This window comes from Sprattus sprattus (genome assembly GCF_963457725.1).
Source record: "Sprattus sprattus genome assembly, chromosome: 3".
NCBI classification, from domain to species: domain Eukaryota; kingdom Metazoa; phylum Chordata; class Actinopteri; order Clupeiformes; family Clupeidae; genus Sprattus; species Sprattus sprattus.
In genome coordinates this window covers 10,244,706-10,262,520 of record NC_137922.1, presented here as the reverse complement: position 1 = coordinate 10,262,520, position 17,815 = coordinate 10,244,706, and the positions used below count along the sequence as shown (strand labels likewise).

At 41.0% G+C, this 17,815-nt stretch overlaps 1 protein-coding gene across 1 annotated transcript; it reads right to left on the bottom strand.

Annotated features, from left to right (window-relative positions):
- Nucleotides 1-535: 535 nt before the first annotated feature.
- Nucleotides 536-13,274, bottom strand: gtf3c3 (general transcription factor IIIC, polypeptide 3). The gene is made up of 18 exons (XM_080834705.1): nt 13,114-13,274; nt 12,773-12,878; nt 12,339-12,589; nt 11,903-12,026; nt 11,483-11,674; nt 11,193-11,358; nt 10,515-10,662; nt 9,310-9,460; nt 8,963-9,063; nt 8,613-8,784; nt 7,939-8,141; nt 7,489-7,590; nt 7,071-7,194; nt 5,031-5,256; nt 3,363-3,553; nt 2,648-2,772; nt 1,138-1,290; nt 536-792 (listed from the first exon to the last, which is right to left on the bottom strand). Exons 1-18 carry the CDS (start codon nt 13,225-13,227, stop codon nt 670-672), a joined length of 2,772 nt encoding a protein of 923 aa, XP_080690831.1. The 5' UTR covers nt 13,228-13,274; the 3' UTR covers nt 536-669.
- Nucleotides 13,275-17,815: the final 4,541 nt, after the last annotated feature.

Below are 17,815 nucleotides of genomic sequence, written 5' to 3'. Positions count from 1 at the left end.
TTTAGCCTTTGTTACACACTTGGCATAAAGCGCGTTTTGATCAAAGAAAGCATGGAAGTAGAACTGAATTAATCTCTATTATATGTATTATTCATTTCGCTACTTCTATATTAAATAAATAAATAATCACTTACACTTAATTATTCAATAGAACCTTCAACGCCCTGCACAAGGCCAAATAAATGGCCAAAATATAGCTGTAATGCCAGGTACAGCACTCGTGTACACAAGTAGCCGATGTATTTTCGCGAACTGTAGGAAACATACACATTTGTTTGTTTAGGTACATTTCTTGGCGTCAGTCAATGCCATTATGAGTATCACCATCTACCATCTTCTGAGTATACTACACTGACTCCATGTGGTCACGCTCTGTAAAAGCAGATGTCTGATGGATTGTGAAGTCACAGGTCATCTGAAAACATTTTAAAGCACCTACTTAAACTTAAGTCTATAGCGCTATGATTTGACGAGATTAAGGAGGATTTTTTCCCAATGTTTGTATGAGTTCAAGTACTGTAGAAACTGGGTCGGCTCAGAGTATCAAATCCCTTTATTAAAAAAGAAAAAAAATAAACCTCAATATTTTACAACATTTACACAACTGCAAAACTGCAGTCCACTCCTATGATGACATGCATGCATAGCACAGTGCCTTTTCATGATGATCTAGACAGTGCAGTGGGTGTATAACAAGTGCCTGGCCATTTCAATGTTACCACTTGACTGATAGATGAGTGACATGTTATAGGCAATCTCTCTGCGTAGATCCACCTGGTCATCATCAATTCCCTTTAAAAGGAGAGAAAAGAAGAGATGCTCAATACAACATTTACATTAATCTCATTGTCTGCCTTAACTCTATGCCAGACAACAACGTACAAAAGTCTTTGGGGAAAACTTTATACATTTTTTAAATCCAAATTTACACTCACACTGACTGGAAATTAAGTAATTTTTTACTTCTTTAGTCTTTTATTTATTTCACTCATTTATTCATACGTTAGCCTCTCTGTCTTCATGAGTTCGACACCCAGAGGGCACCCATACTGACATAAATATAGAACTGTACAAGCCAGTAAGTTCACTTTGGATAAAGTTGTCTCGGTAAAAGTCTAAATGTGACTGTAGGTGTACCTCCAGAGAGGGCGGGGGGAGGCTCAGGGCTTTCTGGTAGTAGTGAATGGCCAGGTGCATGAGCCCCAGCTGGTGCAGTGCGCGGCCCAAGTTGTACATGCTCTCCTGGCAGTGGCCCCGGCGCTCCACATAGCGCCACAAGAATGAGAAACCCTAAAGGGAAAAAGGTGATAATTAGGGATGCACGATATTGAATTTTAGCCGATATCCGATATGCCGATATTTACAAGCTCATTTTGGCCGATTGCCGATGCCGATACCGATATATACACCTCAGCTTTTTAATTATTGAAAAGTCTCTCCTGTACTAGAATTAATTTGTTATTATGCTAGGGTATTGCTGTAAATACAGGACATTACAGACTTGATTTGTATAATTTTAGAAATAGACATTCACTCATGAAACTGAAATGGTTTAAAATATGAAAGATTTATTTATATTTTCACGTCACAATTTTCATACTTGAACAGTACATCCTTGAACTTGAACAACTACACTCTGGAAATGCAGCTTGGCTTACTTGGCAAGCTAACGTTGGTTAACTGACTTACAGTTTAATAACGTCCCTTCTAGGATTTCTAGACTAAACTATTGCCAAGTTAGCTGTATAAATTCCATATATGGAAAAGTAAGCCATGTACAGATAGCGTGGGCTCGTGAAATAACGTTTCACATCCCGTGAAAGGAGGTATCATCAACTTCTCTGGTGTCACGTAGCATGCAAGCTAGCAAGCTAGTGTTGTCTAGCTAACACCGTAACTTATTAACGTCTATTAGCGCGACAGGTAATGTTGTAAAGCGTGGCACGCGGGTAGTCTGCATCTATGCATGCAACCTACGTTATGGCCAAGCTGCATCTCCTCCTCCTTCTCCTGAAAAGTTTTCGGACAAATAGGCATTTTGTCATCATCCTCTGATACTGTGAAGTAGGCTACTGCCACACAGCCGACGCTCATAAACATTTGCTTCGCGTGCGCATAATTTACACGTCACCTTATCGGCCAGGTATATCGGCAGAAATCTTTCATATCTGCAGATACCGATAATTAAATTTTGAAGCCGATATCTGCCGATACCGATGTCTTGCCGATATTATCGTGCATCCCTAGTGATAATGCTCTTAATATTTTTAGTCTTGACCCTTTGTCTTTTTAAACCATCCTCATAGCCTATCATCACTGTGTTGTAGTATTCTTTAAAAAAAAAAAACTGTCTTTTAATGCTTACTTCTTAGAATGATTGAATAAATGAATTAATTGAAATGTTGACACATCAATTTAATTTCACTAGCTTTCTACTTATATCTTACATATTACTTTTCCTGAGGTAATATTTAGAAACGAAGAGGACTGATTTAAAACTGGAAATTAATTCACATTGCTATTTATACAAAAGAAAACAGTGTAGAATGACTCTTGCTAAGTAGAAGTCCATGTGCACTTCCCAAAGACATAGGTCTTACAAGAAGATGAAATGACTGCTGAGGTCAAGAGGTCAAGGAGCACAAACCTGCATGACCAGAGAGTGGCGCTTGATGACAAACTTCTGTGAGGCCATGTGGAAGAAGGTGAGGCCTACACACAGGCTGTGGAGTGGGTGATCCGGCTGCATACGGAAGGCCTGAACATACTGGCCTACGAGGCAATACCAGATGAGAAAGTCAAAAAAGAAGGGAAGAAAGAAAGAAAGAGAAGAGAAGATTAGACCAATAGCAGGTCTCAATGGAGCTGGAATTCCATGATCCATTTAATGCTGCAGTGATAATTTAGATTTGTATTCTTTTGTTTCCCTGAGGTCATGAGATCAGGTCAACTGAATATGGTATTTGGTAACGTGGTCTTTTAATTCATCCACCCTCACACACACACACACACACACACACACACACACACACACACACACACACACACACACACACACACACACACACACACACACACACATACACACAAATATATATATATCATTATATATATGTCTGAGTCATGCATGAGATTTATAACATAAATGTGGAATTACATAAACAAAATTACTCATGAAAACTTTATGCATTTACTAGACACGTTTTCACTAGACGTACACTTATCTTTAAGGTTGTACTGCAACACAATTCTGAACAAACTAAATGAAGGTCCTGCTGATTGTGTGAGAGTGGAGTGAGAGTGAGAACTAGAGTGACGTGGGTGGACACTCAGGGGTGATCTGGGGTGTGTGTGGCATGTACCAAGGGCGTGCTTGAAGCTGCCGGAGACGAGCGAGGCATGGCCGTTGAGCACACATAGCGCCAGGTTCTCAGGGTTCTTGAGCATGAGGCGCAGGCAGAAGCGGTGGTGGCGCACATCCTGCGAGTGCAGCGTCACCTGGTTGAACACGTTCCACAGCTGCGTCCGCTCCACGGAGTCCATCAGCATCAGCCTGCCACACACACACACACACACACACACACACACACACACACACACACACACACACACACACACACACACACAGAGATACACGAGAAATCGAAAGAGAAAGTGAACAAAAAGACAGAGAGATAGATTGCATATGTGTGTGTGTGCAAAAAGCTGGTAACAGTTCCCAAACCCATACACAAAAACGGCCCTATTGATACTGACGTGTCGAGCATCCGAAGCGCAGATATTATTCCGAAACATTGCGCCGAAGTGTGGTCAAAATACCCATGTCACGTGACCATGCCTCAATTAAACTTTGGTGCATCGATCACCATCATGCAAACAAATCTAAACTTCAAGTGTTTGTGTGAAAGGAGAGAGATTGACACATGATCCCCTGGTTTACCGGCAGGAGCGATGGGCTGTAAATGCACACCATTATATAACGGCAAAACAAAACCTGTATGCTAGCAACAAGTTTTTCATGTGAACGCATTTTTTACCAGGCAAAAAAGAAGCCGACTCAGCCCAGAAAGAGCAGAACAACTAATACTTTAGTAAGTGACGTATGTGGTGTTGCTGGTACAGTGGTAAGCACTGCTGCCTTTTAAGCAGTTGAACAGGATTTGATTCCCAGCAAATGCATCACCTTTGCTAAATACCTGACCATTACCTATAACAAATACGAGAAACACTGTTCCTTAATTTTCACTTATTGATCTTCATTTTCAATAGGCATAATAAACTACATTCACTCACACTTCAATCCACCGCAGATGAAAGTACCGCCATTGCCTGATGCACGCCCCCCCAGAAAACACTGATTTATGGTTGCACCTAGGCTCTACGTAGAGCACAGAGAAAGAGACACTGTACAATCTGCATTGTAACAAAAACCTTTGTTACCTTATCGTAACAAAATTTTTTAAATATTTGAGGTGATTTCCGAGGCATCTGCCAGCCAACTATCTAATGTTAGCATTACTTTACATAAGCAAACTAACTACCCAGAAAGTAGACAGCTTCCTAGCAAAGCTAAACAGTGGCCCACTATAATGTCCCTCGTCTGGCAAGCAAACTATCCACAGTTGTTGCAGTCTGCGACGTGAAATCACATATTTGAGGAAGCATCAGGCTACAGTCTAAGGTCTTCCCCCATTTAAACGGTTCAACCCAACTAGGTTTGATTGGACCAGTTTGGGCTGATGGTCCAACTTACTTAAAATAGGCCTCATTCCTGAGGAAGAGGGCAACAGAGAAGGAGTGCTTGCTTATTACGAGGCTGAGTATGTGTTTTGTGAATTGTATTACTGGTTTTTACAAGTTTGAAAAGTTTGGGTTTCTGGATTCCTATTTGTTTTGCATTGTTGGATCTTCTGAGGGTTCCTCTTGTAAATGTATTATTCAATATCTTTGAATCTCACATCCCAAAACGTGGTCCTCTTCTTTCACATCCTGAAAGTAATATTCATACCCACTTCAGTCAATTCCCTCACCTTATGTAGTTGTAGGCCTTGCAGAAGTTGCGGTCCAGGAAGGCGGTGGACAGGCCCAGGTAGCCCAGCTCCTTGCGCTTGACCCGTTCATCGTAGAAGGTGTCGTACTGCAGCGCGGTGTCCACCATGAGCTCAGCCTCGCCGAAGCGCTGGCTGTCACAGAGGATGTTCACGCAGCGCAGCAGCAGCTGCCACCAGTCCTCCCTCGACAACACACTCGTCTTTCCTAAAGAGGGACAGGGATGGGAGAGAGGGGGGGGCATCAGAAAGAGACAATATTTTGGGGGGGAAAGGAAGAGTGAGTGAGAGGAATGGGGTGGGGAGTAGGGGTATAAAAAATAATCGTTTTGCATCGATGCATCGATCCAACAGCCGACGATACGATGCATCGACACGTCCGCAAGAGTATCGGTTTAAAAAAAAAAAAATATATATATATTTTTTTTTTTTACTTTTTGTTGCTAGTGCACTTTGATGAGTATTTCTATTTTATAGTGAATGAAGTAGGCCTACAGGGGTATTTTTTGTTACCATTTGCTGCACTCATTGCACTGATTTTGTGGAGCATTGTCATTTTAAATTTGAGTTAACTACAGGCCTATTTTTTGTTACCGTTTGCTGCTAGTGCACTTTTGCACTGATTTTGTTGAGTATTGTTATTCTATAGTGAATGTGGTATAGGCCTATTTTGTTACTTAACACTTTGTACTTTGTACAGTACTTTTTGATGCAAGGCCTTTCAGAATCTATAACAGGGGCATTATTATTTTTCAGTGAATGAGGTTGTCATAGGCCTAGGTGGAGTACAACTTTTCTACTTCTGTTATTGGCTGTTGTTTCTCAAATGCATAACGATATAACAGCTTTCATTGATTTATTTCAAATCTGAAACATTGTCTAGCCTGTAAGGTAAAAAAAAGAACAAATTAATCGAATCGAATCGAATCGAATCGTATCGTATCGTGGTGTATTCATGAGTATCGAAAATAATCGAATCGTTGGGTCAGGAAATCGATACTGAATCGAATCGCCATGATGGGTGTGATTTACACCCCTAGTGGGGAGGGTAGATCAAAAATGAAAAAAAGGGAGAAAGAAAGAGATGGGTGGTGTGGGTGCAGCCAGTTCTTTCGTATTCGACACAAAAGTTCAGAAACAAAATGAATCCGTAATTCTTCTTTTGTATATTTACTTCAAATTATTTAAATAATACAGTATAAAATTCAGGATAGTACTTTTCTAACAAGTTAACTGGCATTAGGTATAGGTAAAAAAGACTGTGTTGCTCCAAGGTCCAATTGCTTCTGACTGCTTTGCAGTGTTTCTTGTTCCTTCATATCAAATCAAACAGCCAATCAAATGACGTTATTCTTAGCATCACTGGTCAACTATCAATATTTCCATTTCTACATTACACATGCAAAACAATTTCTTCTTAGTTCTCATAACTATCATTCAATCTTAAATTCTCAATCTACAATTATTATAAAACTATTATTTCAACAGGAATGGCAAAAAAGAGGGAATGGCAAAGAGGAGTATAAGAATGAACCAGGGGATCTTTAAATTAATTATTTACTGAACCATTGACAGGGTATGTTGCACCACTGAATACTAATGTTCTAAGCATTTGCCAATCAGCCAAGCAGAGTATTTGGTTAGAATAATGAGAATATAGAAACAAAGAGATAAGGAGAGAGAGAGCCCAAATTGCATCATTAAAGTCTGTTTTGTCAAGACTAAAAGGGCTAATCAGGCATATCAATTAATCCAATGTTTTCTTACAAATTACTAAAAATACACAGCGTGTCACAAAAAGAATAGTTTAGTGCACTAGGGTCTTCTTTGGGATAAAAAAAAAAAAACGCAGTAGGATAACAGGACTAGACAGTTAGACAAACTCCAGAGAATGGAGAACTCAAGAACCTTTAACAGTTCATGGGCCTGCAAACCTCACAGGTTCTTCACCAAACCCTTTTTTTGGATTCTGCGGGTGCTTGCTTGAAGCTCCTCCTCTAGCTTTAACTATTCTGAGCTTACCTACGATGTCCTGATAGGCTGTTTCCTGGTCAGCGACTTCAGCCATCTTACGCCCAGAGGCTCTGGTCAGGTGCAGGTGACCAGAATCAGAGATCAAACACACCCTGGCGCGTATCATGGCCATCTACAAAGAACAGACACACATAAAAACACACGTGTTTCCGCCTGTACACACCAGCAACAAAGGCAAGGCACAATCAGAATAAGATGTGACTTTTTTTCAAAATAACAATGAGGTATAGACAATTAATTTCAATTCAATTCAATTCAATTCAATTCAATTCAATTCAATTCAATGCCAAAACATTACAAAACCATGATTAGAAAAACCTTTGGGCTCTTACGCCATAGGGAACAACAAGTGGACGTAGATAGTAAAGAAGTAAGTAAAGAAGGGTTAAGATGAGGAGATGGAGACCTTCAGTAGCATGGCCAGCATGGTCAAAAGAGTGTCTAAGTAGTCAGCCTGTTTGCCCTGGGAGAGGAGAAGTGTGGAGCGATGTAGCAGCAACTTCAGTTCCTGTCAAACAGAACAAAAAAACAGATTAGCAACACAACAATACACTCACTGACATACACTGAAAAAAAAAAAGAATCCAATGGCACTCACACCAAGACAATAAACCAAATGTTGCATTTCTACATACACTCACAAGGATGACACACTTATGTACCTGTGTGCACACCGCACACACACGAACACACACGTACTACACACACACGTACACACACACACACACACTTACCAAAAAACAGTCCAGAGGCCTTTTAACTGTGTGGAAATTGCTAATCAACGCGATAAAAAAAAAAACACAATTTTGATTACATCTAGGCTTTCCTTCCACCCCAACCACACACACATGCACACCTGTTGAGCAGCGCTGGAGTCTTGGGCGAGTGTTTCGGGGTCGTACATAGACTCCAGGGCCTCGAGGGCGCGCTCAGGCCGGCCCAGCTGCTGCTGCAAGGTGGAGAGGGAGAGGCGCGCCTCCAGGTGCAGAGGAGCCATCTCCACCACCTTCTTGTAGCTCCTCACGGCCACATCCATGTGTCCCAGAGCTTTAAGACACTCTACACAGACACATACAATCAGTTATTACTGGGGTGTCTCAATGTCCGGGTGTCTTCTAAACAACACACACACACACACACACACACACACAATCAGTTATTACTGGGGTGTCTCAATGTCCGGGTGTCTTCTAAACAACACACACACACACACACACACACACACACACACACACACACACACACACACACACACACACACACACACACACACACACACACACACACACACACACACACACACACACACACACACACACACACACACACACACACACACACACACAAGGCAGTGCTATATCTCCATCACACTGCTGTGCTTGTGCTACCTTGAAGTACATTAAGACCTTTTTCATTTTGCTAAGCAATCATGAAAAGGCTATTAGACCCCGTCAAAACCCCCACAGCCACACACAGCCACACACACACACACACACACACACACACACACACACCCCTGGCCGTACCCACCTGCATGCCTGAGCCACACCACGGCCAGGTTGTACCTCTCGGAGCAGACGAGCGCTGAGAGCAGCGGGAGAGCCGAGTTGTACTGGCCCTCGTCCAGGAAGGCCTCTGCCACGTCCAGATATAGATCCCCCAGCTCCTCAGGGCTCTGCTCCATCAGAGAGGTCAACATGGGCTACAGAAGAAGGGGGGGCCAGGCCAGGAGAGAGGAGGAGGAGAAGAAATAGAGATTATCACAAACATGTTTCCAATTTCCAGCTCGCTTGTTGGATTATTGGATAATAATTATTAATACTAAATAGTGGGGCCTATAATGTGTGTGTGTGTGTGTGTGTGTGTGTGTGTAAACTTACATCCAGAGGCTTGTACACATGCTGATGTATAAAGCACACCATCAACTTCACTCTGATGTCTACAGGCACTTCGTCTGGGACAATGACCTCCAACACCACACCTGTAGGAAAACAGAGAGATAGTGACACTCACAGTGGGGCAATGGCAAAGAGAGAAAGATAAACAAACCACAAAAGAGAGAAGAGAAATGGCCTCAAAGACAAGTAGGAGAGGGCAGTGAAAGAGAAAAAACTGTGCGATCAAGAGGGTGTGGTAGATAAAGAGAAAGATAGAATTAAATAACGAGACAGTCAAACATGTCGTAAGAGAGGACTCCATGCATACATCAGACATCTATACCACGTACCAAGTGGTTCTTCGATCTCTTTTTCTTCTTCCTTCTCCTCTTTCTCCTCCCCCTCCTCCATCTTTTCCTCATGTTCTACCTGCTGCTCCTCTGGCTCGGTCTTCTGCTGCTCCTCTTTCCTCAGCTCAATCTTACAGAACTTCACCAAGGCCTGTAAAACATACAACTCACACATTAATACAGCACACAGACATCCTCATAAACAACAAACACTAACACACACATCACATAATTCTGCATAATTTATATTCAAGTTCATTTATCATTTATTATATTTATATTCAAGTCATAAGTTTGGCAAAGATGTAAAAACAACTGTCAAATCTAAAGATGTAAATCATTTATTATAACTAGTGTTGCACCGATGCCATTTTTTGGCTCCGATACCGATACCGATACCTGGCTGTGCAGTATCGGCCGATACCGATACCATACCGATACCACTCTGTTTGAAATTTGAAAAATATATATATATTTTTTTTTAATTTATTTTTTATTTATTTTTTATCAATGGTTTGGTCCCATGTATAATACTAGTGTAACAGTAAGAAAGTCAAATTACATTTCTTGACAGTTTCAGCACTTCAGACATAACTGAGGACTAGTCCTCTATAATTGATGGTTTACCTTACTGAGCAGCACAGTGGCTTTTCTGATTTTGAACACAATAGAGTTAAAGTTTGGTCAGTTCTTTTTTTTTTCTTTCCCTGTATTGTTTCTTTGTGTGTTTGTTTTGTTTGTGGACCAAACCATTGATAAAAAAAAAAATAAATAAAAAAAAAAAAAAAAAGTATCTGCACTATTTGTTGGTACTCGCCGATACCGATACCACCATTTTAGTGCTGTATCGGGGCCCTATCCGATACTGGTATCGGTATCGGTGCAACACTAATTATAACCTGCCCATGCACCCAAACAAACAACATACTGCCCCGCCTCCCATGTCATCTCACTCTCTCTGCCCCAATTTTCAGTTCCTTCCCCAAACTAGCATGACTAATGCCAAAGAAAGAAATGCTCACGTCCCAGCAATGTGAAACACTGACGCATATTTCCATAACACTCTCTCACGTTACAATGAGGTAAACCAACAATTACTGTTCTTCTTCACTCCATTACTCAGTCTGTCCCTCCTTCTCCTTATCTTAGACCTCCCTCTCTCTCTCTCTCTCCCTCCATCCATCTCTTTGATCCCCTTTCCTGACCTGCAGGGCTTTGTTGTGCTGGTGGTTGGCGATGTAGAGCTCGGCAGCCATGTTGATGCACTCGGGAGTGACCAGCTCCGGGTGGCGCTTCAGCGCCTCCTCCATCACGCCAATGGCAGACATCAGCTCACTGCTCTCATAATAGCTCCTGGAGGACAGTCACAAACACACAGTCAGCTAAACTGGCTCATGGTACATTCACGATAACATACACACAAACAAAAGTATTATTTGTGAGTGAACTAGGACTGACAGAAACTAAATTTGCAGTACAATAAAACAAATGTTCTACCTAATTGCAAGTGATATCTGTGTATACCTTGAATGAATTATATCTTAATGAAACTACAGACACGTGTCTCTACGCCAGGGGTCTCAAACTCAAATTACTCGGGGGCGATGAGCGTCCAGTCTGGTCATTGGGGGGCCAGATTTTTACAGTAAACGTTGGGGTGTCCTGTTTAAATCAATGGAACTTTTTAAGTAAAGGAACTTTGCGGCCCGGATAAAATCACTTGGGGGGCGGAATTGGCCCACGGGCCTGAGTTTGAGACCCCTGCTCTACGGCATTTACCGAAAAAATCCCAGACCCTGACAACTTATGATATGTAACTATGCACTGACAGCTATGGAATTCCCTGTGTGTTAGATAGCAGAGTGCTGTGCATAATCCCTCACTTGGCCATGTCCCGTGACAGCTGCATGAAGTGCTCTCCGTCGTGGGGAGGCAGCAGGTTGAGGATGCGGCGGTAGCCATCCATGGCCTGCTTGTGCTCGCCCACCTGCTCATACAGGCTGGAACGCTCCCACAGGAAACGAACGTTCGTCGGGTCGTACTTGATGGCTGCAAGGTCAAAATCGGCCATCATTACAGTATTACAGTTTACCTAGACTGCGACAGGCACACACACACTCCCTTCACCAGAACCGCGTGTCGCACGGAGGTGTCATAGGCTCTGACCACTGACCTTTAGAGTAGCAGATGATGGCTTGCTTGATGTTGTCCTGCTCCAAGGACATGTCAGCTAACTTGACCCACTCCTCACAATCGCTGGGGTTGAGGTGTGCGGCGATCAGGCCAAACTGAAGGGCCTTCTCCATGTCCCCCTGGTCCTCATAGATCATAGCCATGGTGGAGAAGGGCTCGTAGGCAAGGGGAGCTACAGTTAGAAACACATGCAGTGGGAGGTCTGTGAGCTCTAAGCTGTAATGATAACACCTACTCATTCTCAAGGAGATGCAGCACAAACAGACAATTGCAAACTGCAAACTTACAGTCAGTAATGATTGTTTTCTTTTTTCTTTGGAGAAAATGACCAGATTAGAGGAGAGGAAATACAGAGAGAAAAAGAAGCCCCTGATTTAACGCTCAAGCTTCTTGTGCCCACCTTGCCGAATAATCTCCATGCACATAAGGATGGCATCTTCCTTGTCCCCGCGGGCATAGCGGATGTTGGCCTCGCCCATGAGTCCTCTAAGAGCCCGCGGCAGTTTGCTCCGAGTGCGCTTCTCCTTTAGAACACATGTGCAACCAAATATAAAACTTTGCGTCTTTTATATGTACATAACGATATTCGTGTGCCTTTAACAAACATTTACTTCATGAATAAAGCTTCACAACATGGTTCTAATTGGTTGATATCAATGGTGTAAAATGATAAGGACAAATCAGTGACATATCACAGCCATTAAACAGAAGTCATAATATGTTAAGGTGATGCAAACTCATAGATGAAAGTTTCCTCAAATTGAGTTAGGCTTAAAATCTGGCAAGGCAAGAGGGAGAAAGCCTTTAGAAGTGAATGGTGAAAATAGAACTCATACCCTCATCATTTTCTTATTCTCACGATTGAGTTCCATCTCCAGAGCAAACACGTCCCCTGCCGTGATGCCCTCATTCTCAGCATCCTCCTCCCCTTCGTTATCGTCCTTGTCTTTGTTAAAGTCATCGTCTTCATCGTCATCATCATCATCGTTTTCCTCGTCATCGTCCTCTTCCTCATCGTCACCCCCTTCACCAAGCATGGAGGCAAAGGCCTGGTGTACAGAGGGACTTATTCCCTCCTCGGTCTCACCTGTTGGGGAAAGTAGGCTAGATTACACAGCACTGTGAAAGCCGTTCTAGGAGTAGAATGCATGCTATCGGTTGCACAACAATAACTATCATGACATTCACTAACGTTACATGTAATGTAATCTCTACAAACTGTAAAATAGCATTTCAAATCCAGAAGAAAATATTATTAGCCGTGACTTACCGGTTCGTTGTCTCCGTGTTTTTCGAGCAGTACACGATGTGCTCGGTGAAGCATCCTCTCCATCCTCGCCTGTTGCATCTTCACCGGAACCGAACTCCTGACTCCCCTGTAACCCCAATCATCAGCACAATGACTGCCCCAAACTTTGAGACCCATACTTCAAAATGCAAGCTGTAAGATAACGACAGACAGCAATCACTGTCTATTGGTGAACTAATACACTAGTTATGCTATTCAAAGGCACTTTCTGTTCGAGGAACATTTTTGGAGATTCTTAGCTAGCTGAAAACAGTCAGTTATGTTGACAGCTGACTTGTAACGTGAGAGCATCAAATCCCTACCTTTTTGCTTTCCTTCTCCTTCCCTTTTCGCTCAGCTCTTCTTTTCTCAAATTCCTCGAATGAGATCCTTCCGTCTAAATAATCGATTAGTTCAGGGCTAAATTCCGACATCATATAGGCAGAATGGTATCATTCTTATATTCAAATTGTGTGTGTGTGAATTCAAGTTTCTAGCAGCGTGTAGCCAGCGACAATAACAAAAATGTCAATATGGCCGCCATTCGTATTTGTTTCAAAATACAAGTCGAAACGTATTTATTAGTTTTAAATTATAAGGACGAAGAATGACGAAAAAAACGCTCATTTGATAGAGTGTATGTTCTACCAAAGGTACAATAAACGTAAAGGTGGGAAAATACAAACCAACATGGAAAAAAGCATAGAAATAAATAAACACTACAAAAAGTCTAGTGTTTTTCAGCAGAAAAAACTTTCTAAAACAAATTCAGGGAAATGACAAATTCCAAAAGTGTATCTACAAGATGAAAGGTGTTTGAACATCTACATGAGTCATTCCACCTGCCTGAGACTGAGATGGTGTTAATGTGGTAAGATGCATGGAATTGGCCCACAATAATTGCCTACTGATAAAATTGTGTGGCTGAGAAAACATCCCATTTTCCATCCTTGATAAGGGGGTGAAATTAAATCCTAAAATGACAAGCACTTTAAGGAAATACAACGCATGAATTGCCTTGGTAGGGAACAAAGTTATCTGTTGGATTTTGATTTCTCTTTATCTTTGAGCATTTCATTGTGTTTTTTTTACATGTGAATGTCATTACATTCATATACTGCTGCCTTTCCTGACTGGCTAAGTGATATGTGCAAAAGTGCATACAAGAGTGTATATAAATATCTTTTGTGCTGTATGTATATGTTTGTGTATGTATTGTTTATACGTATACAGTATATTTACAATAGGGAACACAATAATAGCTCTATCTAACTCTTTGCAGTTAGTTGTGTAAAGATGTCAACAGGTGTTTTTAGAAAATAGAAATACTGTGCATTAATATTGATATCTGAATCGCATTTGTTGGTACCAGGGTGTGAAAACCCCAGCCGAGTCACATACAGTAGGTCTATAGAAATGTATTTTTATCTTAAGAGAATATAAAGACATTGAGGCCTGAATTAAGCCTGAGAAAGATGGCTCAGCAGAGTATGAACCTCCTGAGGCTGCTGACGATGTTCAACCAAAGGCCATGATGGTACACTTTTCCACTGCCATCATTGAGTCCATCCTAACCTGCTCCATCACCATCTGGTACTCTGCCTCCACTGCCAAAGACAAGAGCAGACGGCTGCATATCATTGGTTCTACTGAGAGGGTGATTGGCTGCAATTTGCCATCACTCCAGGACCTGAGCGACTCCAGGCCCCTGAAATGAGCAGGGAAGATTATGGTTGACCCCTCCCACTCTGGTCAGATTATTTGAAAAAAACTCATCTCTGGTAAGAAACTGCGGTCCATCAGGACCAAAACCTCATACCATAATAACAGTTTCTTTCCAACAGCGGTCAGTCTTATCAACATACCCATTATCTTCTGTTTCAGCCAAAGGACATCTATTAACCCTCTATACCCCAATAGAATTTTACAACAATGCTCCTGATTCCTGGGAATTCCGAAAGAAAAAGGCAATTTGAGAAACATTTCAAATAACCAAGAATAACTTAAAAACTAATGAAAAGTGTCCATTGTAAGTTTCTTTCTATTTAAAGATTGGAAATAACTCTTTCAAATGATATGTGATCCATTAAGAATTCTACCATCATGTTTTCCATAGATGACCATTGAATTGTATCAAAAAGAATATTTTGTGACAAAACAAGTATTCACTCTGCTTTTTAACCTGATAAAAATAGTTAAAGTAGTAAGTTAAAATACAAAATGTACTTTAGGCATATAGAGGTATTGTTTTGGATAACATATCAACATCTCAGGTGATTGAGGTGTTTGTTTTAACTTCTAATTGTGTTCAGTTCGCATAGCACGGCAAAGCATGGCATATGGCACAAAGGTTTGACACTTTCACTTGCGCCATCAGTCAGTGTGAATTACCATGTCATTAAATACAACACTGAGATAGGAGAACAATAATAATATTTATTTGTCTTATTGTAGAATAATATGAGATTTTAATTGTTAGTCAATTATATCACATTCACACTGAATCAGAGTATAAAATAAATACTGTGCAACAACTAAAAAGTAACAACAACTATAACTGTAATTGAAATAATAATAACAATCATTTATTTATACATTATATTTAAGCAATATAGCACGAGTGGGGTAGGTAAGGGATAATAAATAGGTAAGGGTGGTGTTCGGCCGTAGCCACCGAGTTCACTACAACATGCCTCATTAGTTGACTCGCAGTGATTCAGGCAGACGGATGGAGGATATCAGGTAACCCGTTGATAATATAGCCAAGGCCTGTATGACTGTCAGGTTGTTGACCAAAAATGTAAAGTTTATATTTCTGTACCCATCGGTTGACCAATAAAAGTTTAAACAAATCCGAGTTATCGTGAGACCGTCGCATTTTTTTATGAGCTAGTCGCCCCAACTGGATAACCCAGTGCTACAACTGACCCAGTGCTACAAGTTGGCTATACACCTGGACAAATGCCCCTACACTCATTCCAATATCGTATATGGATAACAGAGGATGTGATTACAGTATAAATACAGTTAACAAGTTATCTTTGAGTCATCAATTGCGAACAGGTACGATACACCGCTAGCTATAGCCCACCCCATCGTAGCCTACTGCTTGACAATTATAAGCTGTGCTCGATAGTTAGCACAAATAGCTAAACCTATCAACTTTCGTTGGTGACAGCCTCTGAGAACAGCGATGTATTTGTTCAGTGTGTATTTATTGAAAATGATTAGTTTACCAGGCACATACATCTATGTCATCCAATCCATGTCCTAACTCATGTGAGTTATCGTTGGTGGTACACATCATTATGGTTTCTTCAAGGCTGAAAATTCGCGATCTTTTTGGTGCTGACATATTGACGAAATGACTTATTATGTGATGAAGTCTTGAGCTGAGGTAATGATATCAGAGGCTACAAAGTTACATTCTTTGCAGCGGGAAAGTGAGTCATATGTAACAAATAATATAGCTTGTGTTTCAAAGAATTAGCTGGAACAAATGACTTTCATTGGGTAGGTAGATATAAGATAGCCAGTGACTTCAGGCGAACTCCGGCTCCCTCCGTGGTGGACACTGACATAACTCATAAGAAAACGAAATTATCCCAAAATCGCTCAATACAAACATATGGTTAAAATCATGAATATATGTTGTCAAGAGTCAAAAGTGTGTATTAGGCTTGAAGGTAACATTCAGAAATAACTTGTTCGCTTGTGTTTGGTCATTATAACATGCTGGCCGGCCACGGCCGCTACAGGAGAATAGAGAGCGGCCGTTCACGGCCGTTACGGGGTACAGAGGGTTAAGTGCGTCATATTGATGCAACCTTTCCAAGATTCTCCTTTCAAATTCATATTGATACGTATTTAGCTTAGGCTATGTCAATTTGAATTCAGATTGTTATTGTCTATATTTATGTTTCTTTTGTGGGAAAACAATGTGAATTCTTAACCTATTTGTGCAGCACATACAAGATAAATTACTTGTGGAAACCTAACAGGCAATAATGATTCAGATTCGGTATCGCTTTTGTTGTTACGAGGGCATGTACAGTGACAGAAACGCAGAAGAGTGTTTGCTTCTCTTTACTACCAATTGTGGAGCTGTATCCTGAAAAAAAAGAATGTTTTTAACAGCTATGTGGCCCTTGGTGTGAAATGCAGCTTTTTGAATGTGGTTATTTATAATAGATTTAATGGAGAAAGGAATGATACTTAACAACCAAAATATAAATGTTTTGTAGCCTATACCTAAAAGGCTCCCATCCCATTACATGTTATTTGCAAGATGAGTCTGCTATGTATCTATAATAATTAGCAGCACAACAGGCATTATGCCGTGTAAAACGTTGAAACATTCTAAGCGTACTTTTATTTTGACGCTTTTTTGCTGCCATATTGCCGCTAGCGCCACAAGCCACCGTGTCTCACTCCTTTCTTATTCTGGGATTGAGCAATCAAAATGCCAGACAATAACATACGCAGTTCATACCGCCACCTAGTGCACTGATGTTAGAAATGGGGTTGCTACCGGAGGGGGAAATTTGGATTGGATGTACCTTGGTTATAAAAAGATTTCCTACTTTCTATTTCAATATCTCACCTCTGAAAGTTTTGACAACGTTGTTTTTACTGTTTATTTAACCCAAAATGGTTGAATGCTCTTAGATTCCTGTTGCTGTGTTTGTATAAAATAATAGCATATGTATAAGTGCTACATCAAAAAATTGTAAATGTCAAGGCATTTCAAACTACCTCAAATGCTTCAGACTCCAGAGGGTTAGGACATATTAAAAAGTGGGTAACCCATAGAAAGTCTCTAAATGTATATCTAATCAATGAATATAAGTTGGAAGTTGGATCTATAGTTATAAGGAATTATTCACCACTTGTGTGATGTGATCCTGACCTTTAGAAAACAACCTTAGGTTTCAGGTTGGGAGGTATTGCTTCTACTGATCTGTAACCACTGTGGTCCAACTCTAAGTTCCATACATATCTTACTGAATGAGCATATCACTGAGG